The sequence below is a fragment of the Melozone crissalis genome, unplaced genomic scaffold, assembly GCF_028551555.1.
Source record: "Melozone crissalis strain CALT ecotype California unplaced genomic scaffold, PUWL_Pcris_2 ptg000019l_1, whole genome shotgun sequence".
Taxonomy (NCBI): domain Eukaryota; kingdom Metazoa; phylum Chordata; class Aves; order Passeriformes; family Passerellidae; genus Melozone; species Melozone crissalis.
In genome coordinates, this window is record NW_026535797.1 from 17,418,487 (window position 1) to 17,444,170 (window position 25,684).

The 25,684-nt window shown below is 41.1% G+C and overlaps 1 protein-coding gene across 1 annotated transcript; it reads right to left on the reverse strand.

Annotated features, from left to right (window-relative positions):
- Positions 1 to 1,041: 1,041 nt before the first annotated feature.
- On the reverse strand, positions 1,042 to 10,966 carry LOC128937340 (lipase member M-like; the record flags this gene model as incomplete). The annotated part of the gene is made up of 10 exons (XM_054276973.1): positions 1,042 to 1,275; positions 2,399 to 2,470; positions 4,031 to 4,102; positions 5,105 to 5,251; positions 5,736 to 5,872; positions 6,593 to 6,702; positions 7,207 to 7,405; positions 8,090 to 8,207; positions 9,312 to 9,423; positions 10,848 to 10,966. Coding segments are annotated over 10 exons (1,320 nt in total), but the record flags the coding sequence as incomplete, so codon positions are not given.
- Between the last annotated feature and the right edge of the window lie 14,718 nt (positions 10,967 to 25,684).

Below are 25,684 nucleotides of genomic sequence, written 5' to 3' on the forward strand. Positions count from 1 at the left end.
CTGAGTGGTTTTGTGCAGTAACTATTTGAAACAGAATTGGTAGAGTCATAATTACCTCAGGAAATTAATAGGATGAATAATTCTTTAGCACTGCCTTGAAAGCAGCTCTTTCCAGTAGGGGTCAAAGTGCTCTAAATTTACATGGGATGAAGATAATGAATTCCTTCTAACAATGTTCAGGTACTTCTCATTTTAGTGTCTAAACTCCAAAGAGGCTGCTCAGAGCCTTGACAAAGGTTAGATCATGTCAGCTCTGTGATAGCCAGTAGCTCACATGTGAGACAGCAGTACGTGTGAGGTTTCTGCTGGTGTAACTTGGAAATAAATGGTCCCATGGAAGTGTTGCCATTGCCAAAATGATTAAGATTGAATCAGTAAGGATTTCCCTTTTTCAGGGTGGGTCTTGAAGCCAAGTTTCCCAGCTTCCAGGTGCATGCTTGAACCATGGTACTGGCTACTGTTTTCTGTTTGTCTACCTTGTGTCCCTTGCTCTTCCTCATGAAACAGGGAGCATTCCTGTTTCAAACAAAGACAAACCATCTTCTTTTCAGGAGTGAGGTGATTTTTTTTGTATGAACTCGCTTTTTTGTTTAATAATCTTGCTTAACAATAAAATTATACAATACCAGAACCGTTAGAATAAGATTTTGATTACACTATGCCTTTAAATAACTTCCAGCCCAATAAACTGAGCAATAATCTGAAGAATGGAAAACATCTAGAAATCACAGAATGTATCCAGAGAAAGGAAGTGCTTTCATTACTGTTACAGTCTAGAGAGGAGAGTAGGCTGGAAGCAAACCCTGTCTTCTGTTAGCAAAGTATAGTTATTGCAGAATTGAAGACGTATCATTTGAAAAAGTATTACAGATCCACAAGGTTGCCAGAAAACACGAGGTGCACTATCAGGATGCAAAAGGCATTGGAGTGACATGTAGTGTGCAGGAGGAACCCTTTCCCTGACTCCAGATGCAACAGAAGGGGGTTTCTGTACCTAGTGAATCTAAGTGCTGTTGAATGAGTCAGGCTTCTGGCTGTGGGTTAAGGATACTTCTGCATCAGGTCAATAATTTCATTGTACACATGTAAAGGTGCATCCAGTCCCCAGATGAAATCCAGGTGTGCCCATTCAGGAATCTTCTTGTGATAGCTAAGCTTCTTGATTTTGGACAGTAAAATGGCTGCATCCTTGGGATCTGCCAGCAGGTCTCGTCCCCCAGTCCATACCGCAGTTGGTACAGTCATCTCTTCTATGTTGTAGAGAGGAGGAATAGTCTGGAAAACAGCAGAGGAATGAGTGTCCAGGAGAGCACAGCAACTTTAAACATTCATTTGGGGCTTTCTTCTGTCACTGCTCAAAGTAGAGGTGTCTAAATCAAGGAGGAAGGAAGTTCCCTTGTTTGCCTTTTCTATCTGTGCTCACAGGGATTACTCAACTGATTGCACAGCCAAAAGTAAAACACCTTCTGAGCTGACAAAGAGTTATTGTTGGGTCTTTGCCTTCTCAAGTGGGAATCTTAGGGCAGGAATCTGAAATTAGACAGAGATATCAGGATGCCTCTGGATAAACCCCCATCATGGTCCTTTTGAACCAGTTCAGTCCCAGGAGACAGGGGCTAGAGAGAAAACACCACATGTGACCAGGATGAAAAGGATCATAGAATGGCTTCTATAGGAGGAGAGGGAAAGCAGCTTAGGACTCCTGTGTTTGGAAAAGAGACGCCAGAGCAAGGGCAGGAGACAGGTTTACACAACCACAAACGGTATGAAGAAAGAGCACTGTAAGTAATTATCCCAAACACAAAACCTAGAAGGTATCCCGTGACTTTCCAGGAGCAAGCAAATTCAAAGCAAACCAAAGGAAGCTGTGTTTCATGCAATTCATCATTAAAACATGTAACTTGTAATGACAGGCCGCTGTGGAGACCTAAAGGCTAGGAGGGTCAAGGATGGGATTAGATTGTTGAATGGAAAAGATGCTCCTCAGGGTCTGCTTGAGGACAAAGTCCTTTTGTCTCTGGCTGCCAGAATCTAGGGGTGCTTGTTAGTTTTCCAGTTTTCCTGTTCCTATTGTTGTCATCTGTTTCAGTTACACTAGTAGGCAAGATGTTTTTGTTATTTTCTGTGTACTCTTCGTTTTCAAAATGATTTTCTATTTTTTCTGCCCTTACTTCCTCTTATTTGTATTGATCATTTAATTGGAAAGTTTTTCTCTTCCTCTCTCTCTCTTTCTTTTAAAATGTTTTAAATGTATTATTGTCACTAGTGCTTGCATGCTTTCTCTGTTGACTTCCAAACTGAAAAGCAATAATATTTTCTGAAAATATGTCTCCTACTATGTCCTTGCTCTTTTCCTGTGTGTTTCTGTGCTGTCCAAGGTTGCTTCACCAAGACATACCTGTTGGTATTTTTCCATGTTCTTCTTTGAACTGCCCCAGTCATAAGCTTGGAACTTCCCTGAGCGGGCCTCCTAAGAGGATGAACAAGAGAAGGGTAGTTATAAAGCCATCATTTGGGAAGTCTGTGTGTTCTTTCCCTGATGAGCCTCTGACTCCAATCTAAAGCCCCAACAGAAGTTCTTCCAAGGGCGATGAAAGAGCCAATAGTAAATTAATTAGAAGTGTCAAAAAGTGAAGAGTCAGGTGTTTTTGTCATAATGAAAGAAATTCACATCTGCAGACAGACCCAAGGATGTCCTGACAGGCAATTTGTTCAAGTTTGTAAAACTGCTGTTAACAGCTGCTGTCAGCAAGTTCATCTCAGTGCTACTGCCCTGTCCTATTCTTACAGTCATGCTGCCAACACTCAGCTCTGTGAGTGGCTCCATCTTATGTTTTCTCTTCCCACTCTATTTTGAATACAGAAATTACTATTTTTAGTTCTCCCCCTTCTTGGCTTTACCTGCAGCATGGGTTGCTCCTACTCTGAGAGACACCTTCACCAGAATCTTAGTATTGAAATTCTGTTAGCTCCTTTATTTTTAATAACAGTAATGACTACAAAGACTTAGGAGTATTACTTCTGCATGTTTATGCTTGTATTCTGTGGTTAGATGCTGAATTACATCAATTTGCAGAACTCCCCCCACTCTGCTTTTGTAACCCTTTTTCTTTACAGAAGAAAGTCTAGGTCATGGTTACAAAAGCAATTTATTCAAACCTACTATCTAATGCAATCTCACACCCAAAAGTATAATTTTATTTTGAATAAGTGCCTGTGCAGATGTCATTCAGACATATCTGTGTGTTTGCTTTGCTGAAAAGGGCACAAACACTCCTGCAAGTTCTGTGTGCTCACAGCTGCTTCCAGGGCTGCTCCAGAGCCCGTGGTGCTGCCAGCAAACGTTGGATCCTCAGAGTGTGAGCCCAAAGACAGAAAGGCAGCTCCCATCAGCACTGCTGCTGAGGAGGTACTATGGCAGTACCTTGTTGGTAAGGGATAAAAACAGTCTACTAAATAAAGTATTTATTATTTATGGTTCTACTGCTCTCCAGACACTGACAGCCTTGAAAGCAAGAGAAGAAACTACAAGGTTTTAATAGTAAAATGTGACAATTTATGTGGCAGCCTAAATTTTGCTCATTTGTTGACACCTCATTGGAAACATGACTAATTTAAGGTAAATTCCCTAAAAACTGTGGACATCATTCATAAAAGGAACCAGATTCACAATAAGAAGAGTGATGTGTGCACCTGCACACACAGCTTCCAGCCTACATATTTTCACTCAAATGCAGCACTTCATTGTTGGCTTCAAATGTACCTGTATCACACAGGGCATTTCTATCCTGCTGGCAAAAGAAGAAGCAATGAAAAATAGTGTTCTGAACTGAGTTTTCAGCTGCAATTCACAAGTTGCATGTGTTTCCAGGAAGTTGGCAATGGCTTCACAGCTGACTATCTCTTACCTCTCTACTCAGCTCAAGGTGAGCTGAGGTATGATATCTTATAAAGATAAGATATATCATATAAAGATATTTTATCTTTTAGGGGATTGCTCATACCCGACTCCAGTGGACTGTGTTCATACCTGACTCCAGTGGATTATGTTCTGCACAGAAGTTCCAGCAGAGGTTTGGGCAATATACACGTTGATTCGGTTCTGAAAGAGAATATTCAGTGAGCATTCTCTTCTTCCCTTCTATGCAGATGTACATCAAAAGATGTATACTGCTGCAGCAGAGTCATGTATCAATTAAACAACAGAAATTGGAGTGGCATGATTGGAGACTCCCTCAGTTTTACTTTACATGTGGCAGTATATCAGATTAGGAGTAGCATGGAAAGAGCAATCCCTTACCAGAGCATTTTTGAGGATGACTAAGAATCTAAAAGAATCTACAGGTGAGAAGGAATTATTAAAAAGCCTGCATTTTAGATCCCAATCTGTATGGTTTTTTTCAGAATTCTGAGAGGATCACTGTTGGACAGGACAGCAAAGGAAAATGCAATGTCCTGATGGATGCACAAATATTTGAAATAAAACACACCCTAGTACTGCAGGGGTTTCTTAGCAAGCTGCTGTGGGATCCTTCCTCCATGAACACTTTCTGAGGCATTTTTTGAAAAATTCTGGAGCAAAATTTTGACTCCCAGGTGATCTGACCTATAGCTGAACATAGCATGAGGTGCCCAGGTACATCCTAATACTCTCCTACCCTGATGGCCCAAGGCTTGGAGAACGAGGACAAGGAGGAATATGTGTGTTCCTTTCTGTGTTGGAAAGTGAAAACATGAAGCAGGTAGACTTTTCATTTCTTCTTTTTCAGTGTGCCAGCATGTGAAATATCTCTGATGAGACCAGTAGCCACAGGATGGACCAGGATATGGTGCCCTGGGTGAGGTCTGTCAGGAGGCAGACTGCAGAATTCTGGGGGGCTCTGAGCAGCTGCCAACTGCAGAACTGGTGCCAAATGCTCTTCTGAGGGCAGTGGTTCCCTGCTAGAGAAGGATAGCCAATCAGCAGATACTGCTGTCCTGTAGTGGGGACTGTTCCCTGCAATGTGATACTAACAGAAATTCAGGATTCACACTACAGGATAGAAGGTGAATTTGAGGAGCATAAGCTTAAACTCCCAGAAGAGCTGATAAAAGTTATACGTACCACATCAATGTTTTTCAGGTTACAGCCACCCAGATTGAAGAAGACACTTCTACAAAGCCTGGCAAAAGCTTGGTAGCTGCAGACAGGGGCTATTATCTTTGTTAGACACTCAGTCTGGGGAAGGAATTCTCTGTTGCCAAGCATACCCTGTGAAATACAAAGGTAACAACAATTTAGGAATGTACACACTTCTCCATCAATTTCAGTGGTTCTTACTGGCCTTTTTTCCACTTCTCAGATGATGTTGCCACAAACAAGTGAGAAATTACTTGGTTTCCCATTGCATCAGCCTGCTTGGGCATTACTCAATCTGGGTTACATCAGTTTTAATGAAGAGATACGTTAAATTAACTTCAATTCATAGTTTAAGCTTTTATATCAGTGGCTTTGCCTGGAGGAATCTTGGAAACCTTTGAGGATCTGCATCTTTGTACCTCTCTCGGTGACCTGTCCCTGTGCTGCCTTGGACTGAAAGCTTTTCTTATTGCCCTGTCTGAACTCTCACCACAAGGTAAACCTGCCCACATGCAAATGAGTCGACTTCACAAAGCCTCACACTTTCTATTTATCCATTTTAAGAGCTGAACAAACAAGTATATGGTTAAACAGTAGAAACCAAGGTATCACACACCCTGAGCATTTTCTCAGGAAGGTAGAGGAGTTTTGTTGCTGGGCCTTTAGCGTACTTAATAGCAGTGACAGGTGCCAATGCAAAGAAGAGTTTGATTTTTTGAGCCAGCTCTGGCATTGTTGAAAATGCAATGAAAGCTGAAAAAAAAAAAAAAGAGGAGTTAAACCCCATATTTTTGCAATAGGCTGTTTTCAGTATTAATATATATTCTGCACTTTCAATTTATAAGTAACCTTGTTAGTTGTTCAGAGACTATGGTCCAACTTAGATTTGTATGAAATCTCTCCTTTCCATAAGTTACCAGCTTGTACAAGTTTTCTCCTATTCAGAGAAATTTCTTTCTATATTTTGCAGCTTTCTTCCAGACTTGATTAAAAATGGATGTACATTTCTGATGTACATTCATGTATTTCTTATACTATTGGGAGGAAAAGCAATTTTTCTTCTGGTTGATCCAATTTTGTATTTTCTTTTTCATGCCTACATCTGGTCCAAACTGGTCAACTTCTCTTTCTGTACTCTTATCTTCCTGTTTTGTTTATTTTGGTGAACTGACCAGCTGCTGTTGGGCACACCCTTGCATCTTGGATAGAAACAATTTGCACGGCCCACGCACAACATTTTCCAGATTAATTCTTAGTTGACAGATTTCCAGCAGCAGTGCATTTGATTCATTATGCTTCATTATCTTTATAATACATTTTAAACACCTACATGTTGAAAATGGCTTATACTAACACCGTATTTCCCAACTAGAAAGAGTTAATGAAAACTTCAAGTACATTCAGTAACTCAGTATCTTAAATCACATTTTACTCCTGTTTTCTGGAAGAATTCCTCTCTTGTATGTAACTTACCAATGGTAGTACCTTGAGAATAGCCAATATAGTACAATTTTTCCTGTCCCGTTTTCTCCAAAATGAAATTTATTGCTGCTGGAAGATCAAACTTTGCCATCTCATCAAAACTGCAGGCAGGAGATTTAAAGAGAGGCATGCATAAATTAAAATCCAGACATTAAATTGAATTCACATTTTTATTAATAGCTTGTCAGCAAAGAAACAGTCTGACTGATTTAGTGAATAGTTCAATTGTTCCAAGTTCTTTGTTTTTCTGGCACTGGATATGGAAGATTCTACTCAAGATTTTTTTGGGGTATTGTATCACACAGACTAGTGTTTCTAAGCAGCTGCTAAAACTGGCTCCAGGGCTGAGGAATGGCTTGGAGATGGCCTGGGCAGGTTCCCCTGAGTCATCCTGCTGCTGTCCTCTAGTTTGAAGAACCTGATCAAGCAGTAATTAAAGTTGTGTCCATTACTATTACAGTTCACATGCTTTCATAGGGGCACCTCAGCAAAAGCAAATGTAAACAGTGCTTATTAAAAAGTAGCATATGTAAATCCCTGATTTAGCCATCTGAAATAAATATGTAAGGATGGGCTGTGGATATCCCTTCAGTGGTTCTGTCTACCTGAAAGCCCAGAATTCATCTTGATCAATGGAATACTTCTGGTGTTTTCTTGACCAGCGATTGCCTCTGCTATTTCCCATCCAAACATCAAATCCAGCATCAGCTAGCAGGAAGCCCAAGCTGTTGTTGGGCAAGTTTGTGACCCAGTTACGAGCATCTCCCAATAATCCATGCTGGAGAAACACAACAGGCCTTGAAGCTGAAAAATAAAGCAAAACCAAAACAGTTTATAATTGTTTTTATCTTTTCATTTCCTGGTTGTTCAGAGACATTATTGTTTCATATTCAATACTGGGATTTTTTCCTGAATCAACAAATCATAAGAACAAAACCCCTCTTTCTGTAAGAGAAAACTGCTAAGCTTCTGAAAGAATTGATGGAAAGATCTGCCTGACAGCACAGCAAACTAACTTGGCACCCTCTGGTCATTGTTGGTACAGTCAGACACATCAGCTTGAGATTCTCAACACTGATAGGGAGATGAAGGTGTGCATTGTTTTCAGAGATTTCCTTTACCCAAAATATGAATCAGACACTGATACTAACCAAGTGTAAGCAAAAGCAAAGCAAAATGAGAAGCTGGGAAAAGCTTTTGCAAAACAGGTTGATTAGGCAACCTTTATTCTATTTTTAATTTTTAAAAAACTTTTACTCATCAACTCTTACTAGGAAGCATATGCTTAATACCATGGTGGATTTTTATTATAAATAGGTGTTTGACATTAATTCTATTGATCTTGCTGGTTGTTCAGGGCAGCCAGAACTCTTTGCTAAAATTTCACTCATGTATACAATCTTTGGTGGATGTTTTAAAAATATGAGTTGTCTCTTTTGAGAATATGCCTTATCTAGACTGGTGTTGTGTCATATCAAATAACTGTACCTGGGCTTCCTTGATTCTGAGTACCATAAGGGATTCTGCTAATGGTAATGGTATAACCATCTTCTGTCACCACTTCATACTCCTCACTGGGGTACCCTTTGTAAGTAATGAGCTCATTCTAGGAGAGAAGGTACAAATGCATTTGTTTGCACAAGTCCATTTCATATATTTTAAGACAGTCACAATGAAGGAATGTTAGAAAGGAGGTAAGCTGGGGATTTAACCTATATACATTAAGCATCTGAATGTATGTAACCCTAAAGCAACAACAAATTTCCTTTTTTCTTTATGTTATGTCTAGGGCTTTACTACCTGGTTTAAATATGTCATATAAAACCTGTATTACACTCCTGCCATACAATCATCACAAGCTCTTACATTCTGGGGATGTAAGTATCCCTATAAGCTCATAGCAGGACTTTATGAGCTGAGATGAGGTGTGCGGCTGTGTGGGTGCAATGCTTCTGATTTCAGCCTGGGAGCAGCTTATTTAAATTACCTTCAGAGGAATCCAGACAGCTTCACAACTGTGGTTTGCTGAACAGCATAGATGCAGTGATCACTGCTGAAAAGCTGACTACATTATGGAGAAAAAAAAAGATCAGGCATTTGCCCAGTTTCAAGGGAAACCAGCACAGCCCATCTTAAGCTCTGAAGTAAATATTACTTCTGACCTGTAACATTCCATCTGTTTTGTTACAAAAGAGTATTGGCTTTTATAACTTGTACTCAGAGAATTACTCAATGTGTTTTGCCATGCAGGACAGAACCTCCAAGATTTTGACAAACAATGAAAGACCTACACAAGCTTTCTTGGCAAGAGGTGTTTTTCTGAAAAGCTGGCCATTTCTGGTCTCTGCTGGTCACCACTAGTTGTTTACAGACTTCATTGCTGATGAAATGCTGACATTCCAGATAGTCATTCTTTCAGATAGGCAGGCAGTGCCAGCAATAGCAAACTGGTAACTGATATTTAAAAGGAAAACAGGTCTGGAGATTTACTATTTGCTTTAAATTCTACCAGAGAGAAGACGGGCTGTTACACATGCAGGCAGAAGAGAATAGAAGAGAAGGCAATAGTACATACAGTGACTAGAGAGGATAGGTTAAATACAGGCAATACAGGTTAAATATCTACCCTGTTATTTCTAACACTTAGAAACCCCTCTGCTGTTAGTCATGCATACCATCCATCCTCAGGTCTCTCCATCGACCAACTTACAATACTCATAAAGGCTTCAGGATCCACAACTCTCTTCATTCTTCTCAGTTCTTCTGAATAAGCAACTCCCGGAAACAAATATGTCACAGCAACAAACAGCCATATCTTCTCCCTGCAAAATCCAATATATCAATCTGTCAGAAGTCCTCCTCTGCACTTGCAATCCAGACAGGTTCTGTATTTTTCTAATGAGGAAAGTGCTGTCTAATAATGAATGGAGCCAGTCTGGTACTCCCTACTTGTTAATTAAATGGAACAAAGCTGACTTCAAACACCTGTCTGAGGGCGCTGGGCAGCAACCTGAACTGTCTGCTAAGATTTGGGCGAGGATGCTGCTCTTGATCAAGGCAAAAGTATCAATGAATCCAAGAAAAGGAGCAAAGCTTCTGGAGAAATGAACTTCACTCATTTGTCTGAGAAGCAGGTCACTTGCATTCCCATACCATACATTTGAACTGTAGGTGAATTTGGAAACATTTCTGGTTACCTCTGTGAAACAGAGTTATTGGGTAACTTGTAAGTAAATCAGTCATTGTCACAGTGAAGATTAAAAAGTGGAGATAACCAAGGTGTTGGATAGTTAGTGGAAAAATTAAAAACAATTGCAAATAAAAAAATTAAATATTTATCATTTAATTAAAAACTTAGGAATCTAAATAAAACAGTTCTTTATATTTGCAAAATTCATACAAATCTGCTTAATGACAAAATTTATCTATTCCATAGGATGAAGATGGATAAAGGAAAAGGACACTTTGCTAAATGCAATGCTAGGTAGAGACTGAGTACAGGGACCAGGATCCAGTTTTGTTCAGCAAAAAAGGAACAAAAACCCCTGGGAGGTAGCTGTCCTGCTTAGAGGCACACATAGAGCACTGTCTGTGAAGACGTACATACTCTTGGCTCAAAGAAAATGCAGTGTTTGTATTAGCATCTTCTCTACACTGTATAACCCCCCAGAGGCCACACCTAAACTTCTGTAGTCCCAGTGATAGATCTTTCAGTCAGACTGATCAGCCAAAATCTATTGCATTTATTGTTTTCCTATTCAAGAAGACTTTTAAATGATTTCCCCCCCAAATTATATGAATAGCATGTTTTTTTTCCTCACGGAACAACAATTTATACACTAACTTCCTAGCACTGCACTCTGGTACAATCTGTGTGTTGAAAATATGTAGCTCCTTTTGTAGAAAAGGGACATTTAGAGACCTTTGTTTTACTGAGCTAGCACCCTTTCTTTTGGTTTAAACTCACCACTTTCTGATTCTCTCACTTGCCATCTTCCCACACCTCTTCAGCTACCCCAGAGTTACTAAATTCAGGTTAGGTGAGCCAGGCCTGAATCTATTTAGTCACAAAGAATCTTGTGAGAAAATGCCATACTTTCACCTACCTACAAGCAAAACAACACACAAAATACATTTGATCCCAAATAGTAAAGCAACTCCTCAAACTCAGGTTTCATACCATCTTTTACAGCTCCCATGAAGCTTCACCAGTTTTGGATCATAAATAAATCAAAGCATTACTGACCTTGTGCCCAAAGTCATGTGTTTGGCTGAGCAGCTGCGGCTGCAGAAGAATGAAAACTCAATTCCTGCCTGTTTGGAAGCAGTGCTGGCAGTGAAAGGATGGTCATGCACTGTTTTTTCCCCCAGTCATGCAGCAACTTGACAATAAGCCTCTGTTTCTTTCCCACTATTCACTCCTTCTACTATCACTTCAGCTTTTCCCTGACACAGAATCAGACAGAGGTGACTCCTTTTATTCTCAAACCTCATGCTTTTCAGCTCCTTAGCCACCACAGCTATAACAAGGCTCTTCTACTATCACAGATTGCTGGATTTTTAAGGAGAATACCAGCCTCTGTAGAGTGGCAGAGCAGGATCAGGAATTTTGAAAACAAATATATTCATAGATATACCTTATCATACCTAAGGAGATTGTCAATAGACTTGCATCAATTTTCTCTTTTACTAACAACCAATTCCAGCTTCTCATGTTATCTGGAAAGGAAGGAAGGAACTCTGCTACTTCTACAGATGTTACTGCACATATTTTTCTTTTATTTTTTAATGCTTTGGTTGCTGCTCCACAATTCTCCATTGTTGCTGGAGTGGTTTCAGGAGACTTTCTTCCATTTATATTTCACCTCTTAAATGGGCATAGAATTGAATGGATATTCCCTAAATGGATAGTTATGAAACTAGAAGGGTTTTCTGTAATCTGTATGGACTCAGAAAACATTGCCAAGATGGGCACACATGTGTCAGTGGTCTCAAGCATACTCTGAGTGGGCCAGGATTGTTCAGCAATGGAAATTAGGCAGGCCTGAATGGAGAGTCCAGACAGGTCCTTTTTAAGGTGTTCAGGACAGTGACCTTTTAAAGTCTCTTCTTTTTATGGAGGACAAGCCCTGTGCAGCCATGTTCCACCATGAGTGGTGACCTCCCTATAGCAATACAAGCCTTGCAGAAGGATGAGTGAGAATATTTTTATTTTCCACTTGTGTACCGTGGTATAAAGCTGGTGAATTTATCATTCTGCATTTTCCAAGTAGTTTTAAATCTTGAAACTTATTATTCTTACTTGTTCAGCTCCCAATTTTTATTCCTCCAAATATTCTTTCTGTCTCACAAATAATGTTCATCCACATAGAACAGATCAGCTTAAACACTGAGATGAACATTGACCAAGGTTTTGAGCAGGATTTGATATTTCTATTCATATTATAGCTTGCATGCTTTCTTCTTGCAGTACTACCCATGGTTAGGATCAGAAATATTCAATATATCCCCAGAAGTTATTTTCTTTAGTATTTACAGATCAGAAAGAAATGTGAAAGAAAATCTCAGAAGACCTGTTCCTACAAATGTTGTTATCAGGCTTTCAAAGAGAAATAGAAACATCTGAGTTCAGTTTCTGGCAGCGAGTAAGGAGAGGAAATGATTTTCAAAGAGCTGGTTTAGAACATGGAGTGTTTTCAAATATTGATTCTACACACAGGATGGGATGTTTTTGAATCTTCTCATTATTTCCTTTATATACTCCAATTTCTTTCATCTTTCCTGTAACAAAAGCAGGTTTCTGCCTTTCTAAAGTCTCAGTGTCTTTTGAAGCTCGACAAGAATTTCATGAGTGAACTGTTTAAATGTGTACTTGCCTTTGAGTACCTCATGCTATTCTGTGTCATTAAGATGTGCTATTAACTCACTGTGAACAAAGCCAGCTTCATTCTTTAGTGCAAAACAATGCTCCAATAACAAAAAACTCACTAAAACATTACATACACACGCCATAATACCATAAATAGCAAATGACTGGATAAAGTCATTGCAGGCAGTATGTGTTCAGAGTGAGTGTTTGAGATGGGCAAAAAAGGTGAAGTAGGGTTAGTCTTAGGCTGATTTTTTTAAAACCAGACATGCACACTCTGTTGTAAATTAGCCAGTTTCAGGGGAAGTTACTCACACTATAATCAGGTATGGAATTCAGTGGAAATGCTTAAAGGTTGAGATGTTGCTGTCAGAGTTGTGGCTGCATCTTCACAAGTGTGGTCATACGTAAATGAACTTTAAACTGGTCAGTCTAGGTGCCCTTGTATAAATAAGTGCCTTTTATAAATTGTTCACTATGTGCTCAGTTTATGAAGCCTCAACTCTTTCCAGTGTATTTTATGGATAAAACCCCCATCAATGTACAGAATATAATCCCTAGCATTTTTGTGTTTTCTGTAAACTCTTTGCTCTCCCCTTTCCTTCCTGCTGCAGGAATTGGATCTGGCTCTGGAAATTACTTAGGAATGGAAGATATTTTTATACAGCTGAATATAGCAGTTCATCATGGATCAAATATGTCCTTTTGGCTTCTTCATGTAGCTAGTGAACATAGTTATCAGAAATGTTTGGCTATTTTAAGTATGTTAAGGAGGGCCTTTAAGGGGAGGTATGCTCTATTGAGAGACAGACTTGTTTTTGTGGAAGTTGCCATCCAGGAGTCTCCAAGGGAACACATAGCAGCAAAACCAGAAGGATCCCCTTGTACACTGATATGGCTTTAAAAACATTTCATGTCAAAATGGTGTAAACAGTTGCTTCCTGAGAGTGAGAAAAACACTGAAGACTAAGCACAGGGTCTGACAGTGTGCTCTCCACTGAATCCCTGGGATAATACCTGGTTCCCACAGCATACAGTTGCCCTCAGCCACCCACCCCATGCTGTTGCCTCAGCTGGAGGGCTGGCTCCTAGCACAGGCACATTTTGGGGGTGAGGGCAGACACTCCCTACTCAGAAATGGACTCTACACTTCCAAGCAGCAAAGGAACTGCTTTCAAGGGAGTCCCCACACACAGACAGAACTGCAGAAGCATAAAGCACCAACGGGAACAGGCACTGCTTGGGTGAGAGATTCTTCCCAGCTCATCAGGCCTGCAAAAATATTTCTGGTAGTCATCATTAAGGTCAATGGACTTGCCTGTGATTACCAGTACTGGGCTGAGTGGCACAGTATTTGTAAGTTATGAGTAGCTCTGCCCTGGCACTTGGATAATTATGAATCTTTCCTGTGACAAAGGTAAGCTAAGAAGTGTCAAAAGCAGGGGCTCATGAGGGACAGAGAGGGCTGCATGCCTGGCTGTGCTGCTCACACTGCTGATGCCTTGTCTGGAAATGCCCCAGGCAGTGCTGCCCTCCTGCTCAAATGTCAGTCACCTATAGAAGGGGCAGCTTCCACATGAAAAGCTCAGCACCAGCCTGTCTGTTAACTTATCCAAGGGAGATACAACTTGTGATAAGAGCAATTATTTCCACAATACTTTCTGGCTGCTGATGAAGTTTGTGAAATGTCTGCAAGCCAGGACTTCTGCACGTCCGAGGGTGGATGAAGTCTGTGTTGCAATTTATGAGCTTTGCATTGTTAAAAATGTTTTGCCTCACAATCTGCAGATTGTTTTTTTAATCCTTCTGCTAATTTTGTAGTAATGTATAGAGCAGCATCTTTCACTCCCACAGTCACCAGACATCAATGCTATCAACTATAATTAGAGAAGAAAGGAATTTACACATCTGCCGACACGTGTGGAAAGCTGAAAATTACATATGCATTATTTCTCTTGTACTTGTTGCTAAATGAAAGTCTTGGGAGTGTGACTTGAGATCCTCTGGCAGAAAAACTGGGACCAGTAGGAGCACTGTACAGGCCTTACACTCAGTGTGCAGCAGTCTCCTGGTGAGCACTGATAAGCCCAGACTGAAGAAGTCTCTGGTCAGCTTCGTGCTGCCATCAGCAGGACCTACCCAGCTGTTTATAGAGGTTAAAGGGACTGTGGGCAGAGGGGCTTTGGTTTTTCTTAATCCTAAGAATTGAAGTAAGGGATTTGCTCTGGGGAAGAAGGAAGGTGCTAGGGAGGTTAGAGACAGCACCACTAAACCTCTGTCCTCCATTTAAACTGGGATTTTTGCATACCTGTAGCTGGGTTGAGTGGGGGCTGAGTTAGCAGCATCCCAGAGTGGGCTGTCTCTCTTCCTACAAACACCTTTCTCCTTGCCTTCTTTCTGCTGGAAAATTCTCACCAAATATGAATTCCATTAGTAATCATCTCCATCATGGTTTCTTCATTCTTTTCATGCATTAAAACCAACTTCCCCCTAACTTCACACAGAATCACACATAATCACTAGGTTGGAAGAGACCTTCAAGATCATCGAGTCCCATCCATGCTCTAACAGCTCAACTAAACCAAGGCACCCAGTGCCACATCCAGTCTTTTCTTAAACACATCCAGGGATGGTGACTCCACCAGGCAGGCCATTCCAGAACTTTGTCACACTTTCAGTTAAAAACTTTTTCCTAATATCCAACCCATATTTCCCTTGGCACAGCTTGAAACTGTGTCCTCTTGTTCTGTCAATGTTTGCCTGGAGGAAGAGACCAAGCCCACCTGACAACAACCACCTTTCATGGACTTCTAGAGAACATTAAGGTCACCCCTGAGTCTCGTTTTCTCCAGGCTAAACACCCCCAGCTCCCTCAGTGGTTCCTCTCAGGGTTTGTGTTCCCAGCCCCTGTCCAGCCTCATTCCCTCCTCTGGATGCACTCGAGTGTCTCAATGTCCTTCCCAACCTGAGGGGCCAGAGCTGGACACTGCACTCAGGGTGTGGCCTCAGCAATGCCAAGTACAGGGTAAGGGTGATCTCCCTGCTCCTGCTGGCCACACTGCTCCTGATACTGGCCACCAGGGCACCTTCTTGGCCACCTGGGCACACTGCTGGCAACTTCTGCTATGGCAGCAGGAAAGATAGTCACAGACCTGTCTTTCCAAATTGTAAAGCACTTATTTTATCACTTGTACCTTTAGACATATTAGGAATTTCTTTTGAAACAGCAAAGGTTTTGCTGACTCACAGATCATTTATCTTTTAAAAGTAAAGTTACTAATACAAACTAATGGTTTGTTCTGAGCATCGGCATTAATTTTCCCACATGAAATAATCTACTGTAAACAGTGAAAAATGAAATATACAGTAATTATAAAATTAAGATGATTACTTTGTACTTAGGATGCAGAATATTGTTTTGATCTTTTGTAAGGGAAAAGGAACATGATCAAAGTATATTGACCTTAGCTATAGAAATGCACTTTAAATAGCAAAGCTGCTCATCAGATATAGTCTGTGTTTTCAATGGAAGCTTTCCCTTATAAGGACAAAATTTGCCTGCTGACCCCAAAGCGATACTTTCCAAACCAAATGAAGAACCTACATGTTCTATTTTACTTATGTCAACAAAATGTTTCATACTCTTGCTACGTGAAGGAAGTTAACTTCTAAAATGTTAGTGCCAACACATAGTTCCACAATATTGCACAGAGGAACAAATGAAACTTATGGACCTCTTTCAAGCTCTGCTCCACTGAATGTTGCATTAGACACCAAAAGTTTTCATTAAACAAGGGAGTGTTCTATCATTAAGACAAACAATATCAGACAAGAGTATAATTCTTACCATCCCAAAAGAAATCCATGTCTTTTTGATGATCAGGATGACCTCTTTGCTTTGGAAGCATTTTGTGAAGGGTCTTGAGGCAGGAAGATCCCATCGCAGAGGGGTCTCGTGGCTGTTTCACTCCTCTGGAGCAGACAGTAGCAGCCATCTGAAAAGCAGTCCATTCCCAAGTTCTGTTTAAGAGGACACTGTCCCTCTTTGTGAGTGGGACTGTCAATCTGCAGAGGAGAGGCTCCAATATTAGAGAAGAACAAGTCTGAAAAGCTGGTCATTTGTATTTTCCTTTTGAAAACCAGCAGGACAACAAGTCAGGTCTTCACTGTCCAAAAAGTTGTGGTGCAGTGATCCTCAGGCTGATTGAGCTGGCAGCAGCCCTACAGAGCAGCACACAGGGGTACCAGCTGAGAGCCGGCCCTGGCAGTGCCGATTTTAGGCCCTGTACCCCTTGCACTGTTGTGCTCTGTCCCTCAGCTGGCAAGGTTGGGCAGACATCTCCCTGCTGCAGCAGTGCCCAGCCAAATCAGTCAGCACTGGTTGTATCCACAGTCTTCTCAGGTCATCCTGACATCCTGAAATAGGTGTCTGGTGTCCGTGTCTGAGAGCTGGGACATTGGGCTCTCATCACTGTTATTCAATCTTCTCCAGTAGTTCTGATCTCCAGGGCTTTTGCTTCCTTCCTGTGCTTCAGCTGGCACCTCCAATTAGGAGGATTTTGTGCACGAACTGTCCCTGCTACTTGTCTGAACAGCTTCTAAACTGCAATCTAGTTAATCTGAATAAATATTCAAATAAGTATATGAAAATTGTGGCTGAAATCCTTCCCTTTGTGCCCGAAGCGATGTCAGACTTTTTTTTCATATAAATTATAAATCATGCCCTAATTATAAATTGTACTGAGAGTTTAGAGAATGGATTACTGGAGATAAAAATGTCACTTTTTTTTTGCCTTTCAAAAAAAGAAAATACCTGGAAGAAATATTTAAACAAAATTTTAACAGGTAGGTAAATTCTTACAGTCAGCAAAGCTGTAAAAATTTTAATTCAATCCTATCAGAATTCTTCTTTGTTTAATAAATCGTTCCCTGAGCACTAGATGAGGCCACCCTGGTTTCCTGTCAGTTTGCACCCTACAGTTGATTGCAGGCACCAGTCAAGTATTTAGGATACCTCTTGTTCTTCTTCCTCTTCTAATTTCCTAATCATGCTGCATTCTTTACTGGTCAGAACACTTGCAATCTTTCTCTTCTAGTTTGTCAACTTTTTGTTATCACACAACAAAGCCTTAATTATTTTGTGGAGGACTATGCTGCAAACCAGGGAACATGCAGATAAAAATGAGGCAGCATAATCTGCTGAACATTTTTTCCTTAGGAAGGCAGCTGAACCATCTTCCCTTAAGCCTTTGAATAAAATCACTGTATGCTTCTATACTTCTGCTAGATTGCTCATCTTCATGTTTTGAAAATGGATTGTGCCATTGCAAAACAGAACTATTTTTTTAGACTAATATAATTTTCAAATAATGAAGATGTGCACAGGTACTTTTAATAAATGAGTTATTCTGATGTTATGGAACTGCTGCAATCAGACTCACCCTTAAACTTATGGGCAATGTGCAGCTCCAAATTTGTATGTGATGCATGTACTGGATACTTGTCTTTTTAGTTTCATAAGAAGGCATTTGATTCCACAGAAGGCATTGGATTAGGAGGCACCCTGAAGTTAGTGCCACTGTTTCCAGCATGGCTGTGCATGGTTCACTTTTAACAAGGGAGGAACTGAAATTAGACCAGTTCAGAGAAAATGGGATCCACCCAAAAAATGGATGGGAGTTCCCAGTCTCCAAGGATCTTGGCACGTATGTGGAAAGAATCATTACCATTTTGTGTACTGTGAATTCTCACCTGGCATGTTCAGCACCCTGGAGTTTGTCCCAGATTGTGCAGAAGTGAAGAACATCTCCATACCAAGTTCTAGCAAGGGACATTGAGGAGGGCCTTTGGGATGATCTGTGGAAGGAGACAGCCTTGCCTTCCCCACTGCAGGACTGCTAAAATCAGCAGATTTTCCACATGATGCCTTCCCCACACAAGATGCTGCCGCTGGCGCCAGGGAGGGGGAGCAGCATGAGGGGCAGGTCATCTCTGAGATGGCTTCTCTGACCACTGCTCTATAATTTTCACTTGGGACTGCAGAGAATTACAGCCTCAGACTTTATTTATTAGAAAATGAAATCACAGCCAGGGCTAGATAATTGCTTAGGGCAAACTGACTTCTCTACGTGGTACACCAGCCGTCAGCTAGTAGTGGGTAAAATTGTAAATACAGGGTGTATATGCACACAGGGTGTGCTCATGCAATCCTCTGCTCACAATGGCTACTTCTTCCCTCACATGGCAATTCACTTCACAGGGAATTTTGGAGAAAATTTTTTCAGAATCCCAGAATTTCAGGCACTAATCTCTCTGCTTTCTTCCTTTTTCTTTAAACCGTGGTAACCACAGGACCGTGGGACACTGGACAAAGAGTGGGGAGCAGCAAAAGAAGGGGTTACTCAACACACCAGTAATCAAACCTTGGATCAATCAGCAAGCAGCAACCAATGGGCTTTAGTGCCATTTCAGATGCCTTTGGGAACCTTGCCTGCCTCTGGGATTTGACTCAGGCTTTGTATGTAGTCATTTTGGCTGAACCAGTTTCTTGGTCGATCATGTCTGGACTGTGTTTAATCTTAATCTGCTAAAGATTGCTTTATTTACAAAACTATAAGTAAATAATGAAGACTGGATTTTCAGGTAAACTTCACTTGGTTTATGCAAAGCAACAGCCATATTTTCAGGTGTAGAAGAAATTTTCTATTTGTGATGACTGATGGGCACAAGTTGTTTAAGATCCTGAACACCTGTGGTCTGCAAAATTTACACTGTATGTAGATGAACATTATAGGGGGGAAAAGGATGAAAGAAGTGGTCATTTATGAGAGGAATTCTAAACATTTTCCCTTTCCCAGGTGACGCAGACTAGTCAGTTCTGTGCATTCAAAGCCACAAACAAACTCTCCAGGATCAGCAGGTGCTCCCAGTTTTCAGGATTTTTCTCTGTGACAGAGCCATCTCTTTGAATAGGAACTCAGTGTCTGATATCCCCACATGACTCCAAGAGTAGCAATCTTTATGGAAATGCCAACCAACATTTCAATAAAATCTTAGTAAATTTATTAATTTATAACATCATTATAATTATTATCATTTCAATTGTGGCTTTTCATAGCTGTGACAAGCCTGGGAATTATTAGCAGGATTGTATCCAGTTTGATATTATCCTCGGACTTCAGAATACTTGATAGATAATCTCACAGTTCTTATCCAGTCCTTTGATGTTGTGCAGGTTAGAGAGTTTTAGTTTGTCAGTTTGCTTGTTTGTTTTGTTTTTCCTGTTAGTGATATATTTGGTTTTGGTATTTAGTCTGGTGGTGAGGCTATTTTACACCATTATGTCTTTTCTAGCCATGGTATATTTTCTAATGTGCAAAAGACGTTGGCTTGCAGAAATCTGTCCAACACAGAGAGTGTGTATAACCATGCTGCAGAGGTTAGCTCTGTTAGCATGTGAACCCCAGAGGGTTTGCTGCCTTTGAAACATCAAATGCACGATGCATCAGCTACCCAGTGTGCACACACTACTTCTGCCTGAGAAATCATAGTCAGAAATGGTGTCACTGCATCTAATTGGAGATAATCACCCTGATATTTCCCATCAAAGCAATGTGGATGTACCAAAGTGACACAGAATGAAATAGCAGGCTCCTATTATGCAATGCACATTGTCTTGTTTATTAGTTATAGATAGGGCTGTTCATCTGAGACGAACCTGGTTTGCTAAATACAATCATAGCATGGAAAGGTGTGGTGTCTCCTGGATGAGGTGAGGAAAAGCTGGTTAGCTCCAGTGGTGGTGCTGTGAGGACAAGCCATTCCCCCACACACCCTGGTGTGCCATGGCTCACTGTCCCCTGCAGTGACCTCCCTGTGCAGGGGGGGTGATGCACCCTGTCCTGCTGCTCCTGCCACAAACCACACAGCCATGCTGCAACAGCAGAGCATTGCACAGTGCTCAAGCCATCTCAGAATTAAAAAGCTGATGGAAGAGTTATACAGGGCAACTAATCCTCATGTATCTGTGTTTGCTTATGCTTGCTACATATTTGTGTTTTTTGAGTCTGCCTTCCTGTCTTTGAGGGGGAAGGAGACACTCCTAATATATGTGGCAATTTCAGTTCCAAATTCAACTCTGTGTTGCCATACTTCTGCTCAGGGAGGAAAAAAAAGAAATCTTCATTTGCCCTCTCCTGCTTTTCATATGCATCCATTTACGAGTGATTCATCCAGGGCAGAGTAAGTTTATAGACTTGTGAACTCAGATCTAAAACATGATTAGAGATCAAATATAAACCACAGCATAGTAAAACAGAAATTCCCCTTGGCTTCTGTTCTTCTTAGAAGTTGTTCTGCACAGGTATTGAGCCATGTACACACCTACTCAGCTTTACAAGAAAGCTTTTCCTAGATGTCAAACTTTTTCTTTAAAAGGATAGAAAAAAGGCAATATTCTACTAATAAAATTGTCTTTCATCTTAGTAACTCCAGCATTAAAATAATTGTAAAACAAATTAATGTTTTCAGAAATATTATTTAACATGTCATTTCTAATTATTGTTAAGTGAAAGCTCTGTATAATTTGATTAATAATTATCATTGCTGATTTTCTACTTGAGATTAGCTTTGACTGAATTCCATTCAACTTGTAATTTTTACTGTGCTTGCCTGAGATGTAGAATCTTTTTAATAAGAAAAAATACCCATCTGAACGGCTGATCTGAATGCCAGTAACATGTGGATTACAGTCTTATAAAAAAGGTTTGAGACATTGCTCAAATTGATTTTTCTTACACTTTTGTTTGGAATTGATACACAGACTTAGCTGGTTGTAGGGCAGTTATTTGAATAATTACTTTTTCCATGAAAGTATTGAGTAACAAAGGCCAGCTTGTGCATGGCAGTTCTGTGCAGGGCAGAGTGGCTCCACGAGCATTTCACAGGTGACACAAGAGTTTTCACAGCTACAAGCAAGTAACAAGAAAGAAGAGTCTGTCCAGAATGGCACACAGGACATTGTTTTGGGGCAGAACCAGCACAGTGGCTGCAATAGCATTTCCATGGCAATGTAATTCCATGTGGTATTTTTTACTTCACCTTGTCTGGTAGTTTGTCTCACATGATCTGCCATGGTACCCTGTCTAGATACACAGTATTGATGGAGTAATTCACACCTGTGGCACGGTTTCAGGATGAGTAGGACTGAAATTAATGGGTTTGGGGCATTCTTAATTGTAGCTTTGGGACATAAACAAAAAATATTTTGCCATTTCATGCCAGTTTTTCTATGGTTGAAAGTGCTATGTAAGTGGAAAACAAAAATACATGGAATTTTGATTTAGAAGGAATCAGCCTGAATAAGGAAATGTTTGTGTCTGTGATTACTGGTTGGAAGTGAAGAAAACATGAAACAATAAGCTTGATAAAATGATTATAGCAGAAATGCAGTATTTTAGTACTGGATAAGAGCCAGGAAAAGTAATGATAAAAACAGAGCCTTTTCCATTTCCAAACCAGTCAGCAAGAATTTGTTTGCAATTTCCTTCTCAGGGCACTTCCATGAGATATGTTGAGTAAGATTGTGATATTTTTTACATTGTCACAGCATGTAGTCCCAATGTGAAACACATAACATGTCTCTGCTCTGCTGGAGAAGACACTGAATTTCCATTTCTGCAGCTGGTGATTTCTTCTGAGCTTGCAGATGCTTGCATGAGAAACATGCTGAGATGGAATCATAATTAATGAGAAAATAATAAGATGAAGTTCACTTTCCTGCCTGGGCCTGGGTTTTTGAGGGAAAGGTGCTGGTTAAAGGGTGAAATTTCCTTCTTAAGTCCAATCTTCCAAGAACTGCTCAGATCAAATTTCCTTGCCACCCTGCTACAAAGCTATATATGCAGGAAAGGGCTGGGGACTGTTTCCTCAAGAGGCACAAAAGTAAAAGAAGTTATAAAGAACCCAGAGCAAGTCTCTCCACCTTGAAAGGGAGAAATGGAGTGCTACTATATCAAATTCAAAAGTCCTACCATTATACCAAACTCCCCCAGAGAATTTTACTTGAGTGTGGCTTAGAGAGAAGACAGTGTAGAAAAGCTTCTTCCCCTCAGTTTTGTGCACAATAAAACCTTTTTGTGTTCTTCTGCCTTCTCATGCTATTGAAGGAAGTAATGCAGTCTAGCAAAAACATAACTGAAAAAAACCCCCAAATTGCTTTTTTTTTATTGCACAAATGATTTTTATGTGTTGGGGTTTTTGTTTTGTTTTTTTTACATACTGCATCAGCAGGCAGTTGGAAGAGTTGGAAGGTGAGCTTTGCCAAAAAAACCCCGGAAAAACATAACGAGTTAGCTAGGGCTGCTGTGTAGTCTCTCTTTTCTGGGCACATTCCCTGTGTCTGCTTCCTTCTTTCCTTCTAGGCACAATTTGGAAGATGTGAGCTCCCTCTGCAGTGTTGAAAGCCTCATCCAAAACTGCAGCTGCAAGCGTGTGTCTCCAGGGAGTGCGGAGCCAGCAGGGGGCTGACGAGCAAGGTTGGGCATCTGGAGAGTACCAAACACAGCCACTCCTACAGAGGGGCTTTGGAGAGGGAGGGGCAGGAAGGAGCTGTGCAGCCATGTCACAGTGCATGCAACTTTGTTCAGTGTGACTTGATCAAGACAGCATTTCCTTTTAAACAGTGCTCTGGAGGGGAAAAGTTTGAGCTGAAGAAGTGGCTTGGTAGAAAGAAGAGAGGAGAGTGGGATAAGGATTAATGTTAAGATGCTGTTCACCTTCCACCTGAGCTGTAGGAAGTCCAGGATGTGCTGAGGAGGAGCTCCCAATAAATATTACTCTTCCTTTTTTTTTTTTTCCTTTTTTTTGTTTTCTTTCCCTTTTATTTAGTTTTTTATTTCCTATCTGACATATGGATTGCCTCTTTAGTCTGTGATCCAAAGACCTGGGTTGGCTCCTGGTGTTTGCCTAGAGCCTCAAAACAAGATTCAATAAAGTCACATGCTGAGTGAATAATTGCCTAGAATTAGAATCCAAGAGGTACCTCACACATTCATTAGGATATAACCTATGCAGTCATCTCATTAGTGGTATGTCAGCTGATACATGGTGGCTGCAAGTCATATTCCTGCTTTTGCATCATGCCAAGCAGACAAGGGAGCTGACAGCTCCAAGAAATCCCAGGCAGGTTTGGGATCTAGTTTTGGTTTCTGTAACTTCCCTCACAGCAAGAAATGCAGGAGGCCAGCCAAAACAGAAACTGCATTTCTGTCCCAGCACACAGGAGAATCTCCTGGCTGGGACAGGAGAAGGTGCAGGGCTGAAGAGTGGTAAGGTTGCAGGTGTGTTAGTGGAGACAGGTCCTCTCCTGCATGTGGACATGACTCAATACTGACTTAGAAGCCACCAATGCCACTGATGCTGATACTGGTGTTTGCTGATTGTGAGTGCTGCAGTTACAGGCTCAATCAGGGCATTTTTGATTTTAATTGCTGACACTGCAGAAACGGAACACTTTTCTCTCCAAGTGTGCTTTATTTTCCTAACACTGCTGTTATTTGGGTAAAACATTAATTTCCATGTTTCCAATATGAAGCAGCACTCAGCGAAATGAGGGACCAGAGTCCCAGTGGGGATTTGGGGAATTAGGAGGGTGACCATCCCAGCCCCTGGTGCGAGGTGGGAGCACTGTGGTGGGGCAGGGAGTGTGCCGGTCTCCAGGGCCCTGAAACAGCTGCTTGTGCATCAGAAGAGAGGAATTGTAAAGTGAAGCTTGCACCAAAATTTGGTTTTCCTGCACATGAAACTTAAAATGGAATAACTGTTTGCAACATACCAGTTCACTGTGTTTTGATGGGGCTGTCAAGTAGCGTTGTAGAGTCATTCCATTTCACATGTAAAGCAGGCAAACTTTTCCTGATGCAGGGGAATCTTTGGTGGAAATTTTGAAGGAAACAATTTCTGCCAGGATTACCTCACAGAGTTTTTACCTTACAAATGTATTTCTTTTGGATGATTCATCTCATTTCCTTTCAGTATGTGAATCCACAGGAGTTTATAGCTTTATGCACTCTAACTCAGTGGATTAATCTCAATGGACCAGCCGAGTAATGAATTTTTGCAATGCAGGCAAAAATTACACAGCAGAGTTCATGTAGTGGTGTGTGGACTTACAGTTCAGGCAGCTCATGTTCAGATACACTGCACTGCAAAGTTAATAGCATCAAGTTCTCCCTCTTTTTCTTTCCCTGCAATTACCATGCATATATGAGAGCTTTTCTCATACAGACCCCCCACAGCCCTCTACATCATCTCTGGTGCTTTCAGTAGCCCCTGGGATGGCTCTCACAGCTAGACGTAGGGAGTGGGGCCAACAGAGAAGTGCACACTTGAGTGAATAATCTCTGAGGCCTCTGCAAAGTCATCTGACACCCCCTGAGGCTGAACATTTCCTCTGCACTGGGTTTTAAAGAAAGCCTGAGGCTTTGTTTCTCTAAGCAGTTGAGCTGCTCTAACAGCCTGCTGACTCTGAAAGAGATTCTTTTATCCTCCATCCCCTTAATTTGTGGCTGGCCCTCCCTGAACTTATTTGGCTCATTACCCAGGAAGATAGCCACCTGCTTTCTTTTCCCTAATTATTGTTCCTCTGGGCTAACAGGTCCGTACACTGATGGAGCTAGAAGGTGGCACCAGGGGTGGGATGGGTGGTGAGGAGCAGAGAGGGGATGTACAAATGGACTCCTTGGCAGGGAGAACCTGGGAAGCAGCTCAGGTGCTGTTTGAGGCGCAGCTTGTCTGCCTCTGGGGGAGCAGCCACTTCCCCAGTACGGATGCAAACTCTTGGCAGACTCCAGGGTGAGTCAGCCACAGACCTAAGCTGAACAGGCAATTTAATACCACAAAAAAGACAAGATTATTTTTCCCAGCCTTAATCTCCTGAGCTAGCTAGCTGTGGGGTTGGAGAAGAACCAGGCCAACACAAGAGAGCAAGCAAGAAAAGCAACCAGGTCCAATGCTGGCTCTGTGAAGCCTGAAAAAACATCTCACCTGTAGCTTCCTCCATTCTTGGTTCTGAAGGGAGACCTACAACAGACTTTTAAAAGATGAGCCTAAAAATGGAAACTTAATTGTGCAGCTCTAAAAACTGCAAATGCATTTTAAGCACTTCACAGAAATGAAATTTGCTCCCTACAAGCTTCCAAGTGCCAAAGGTGCTG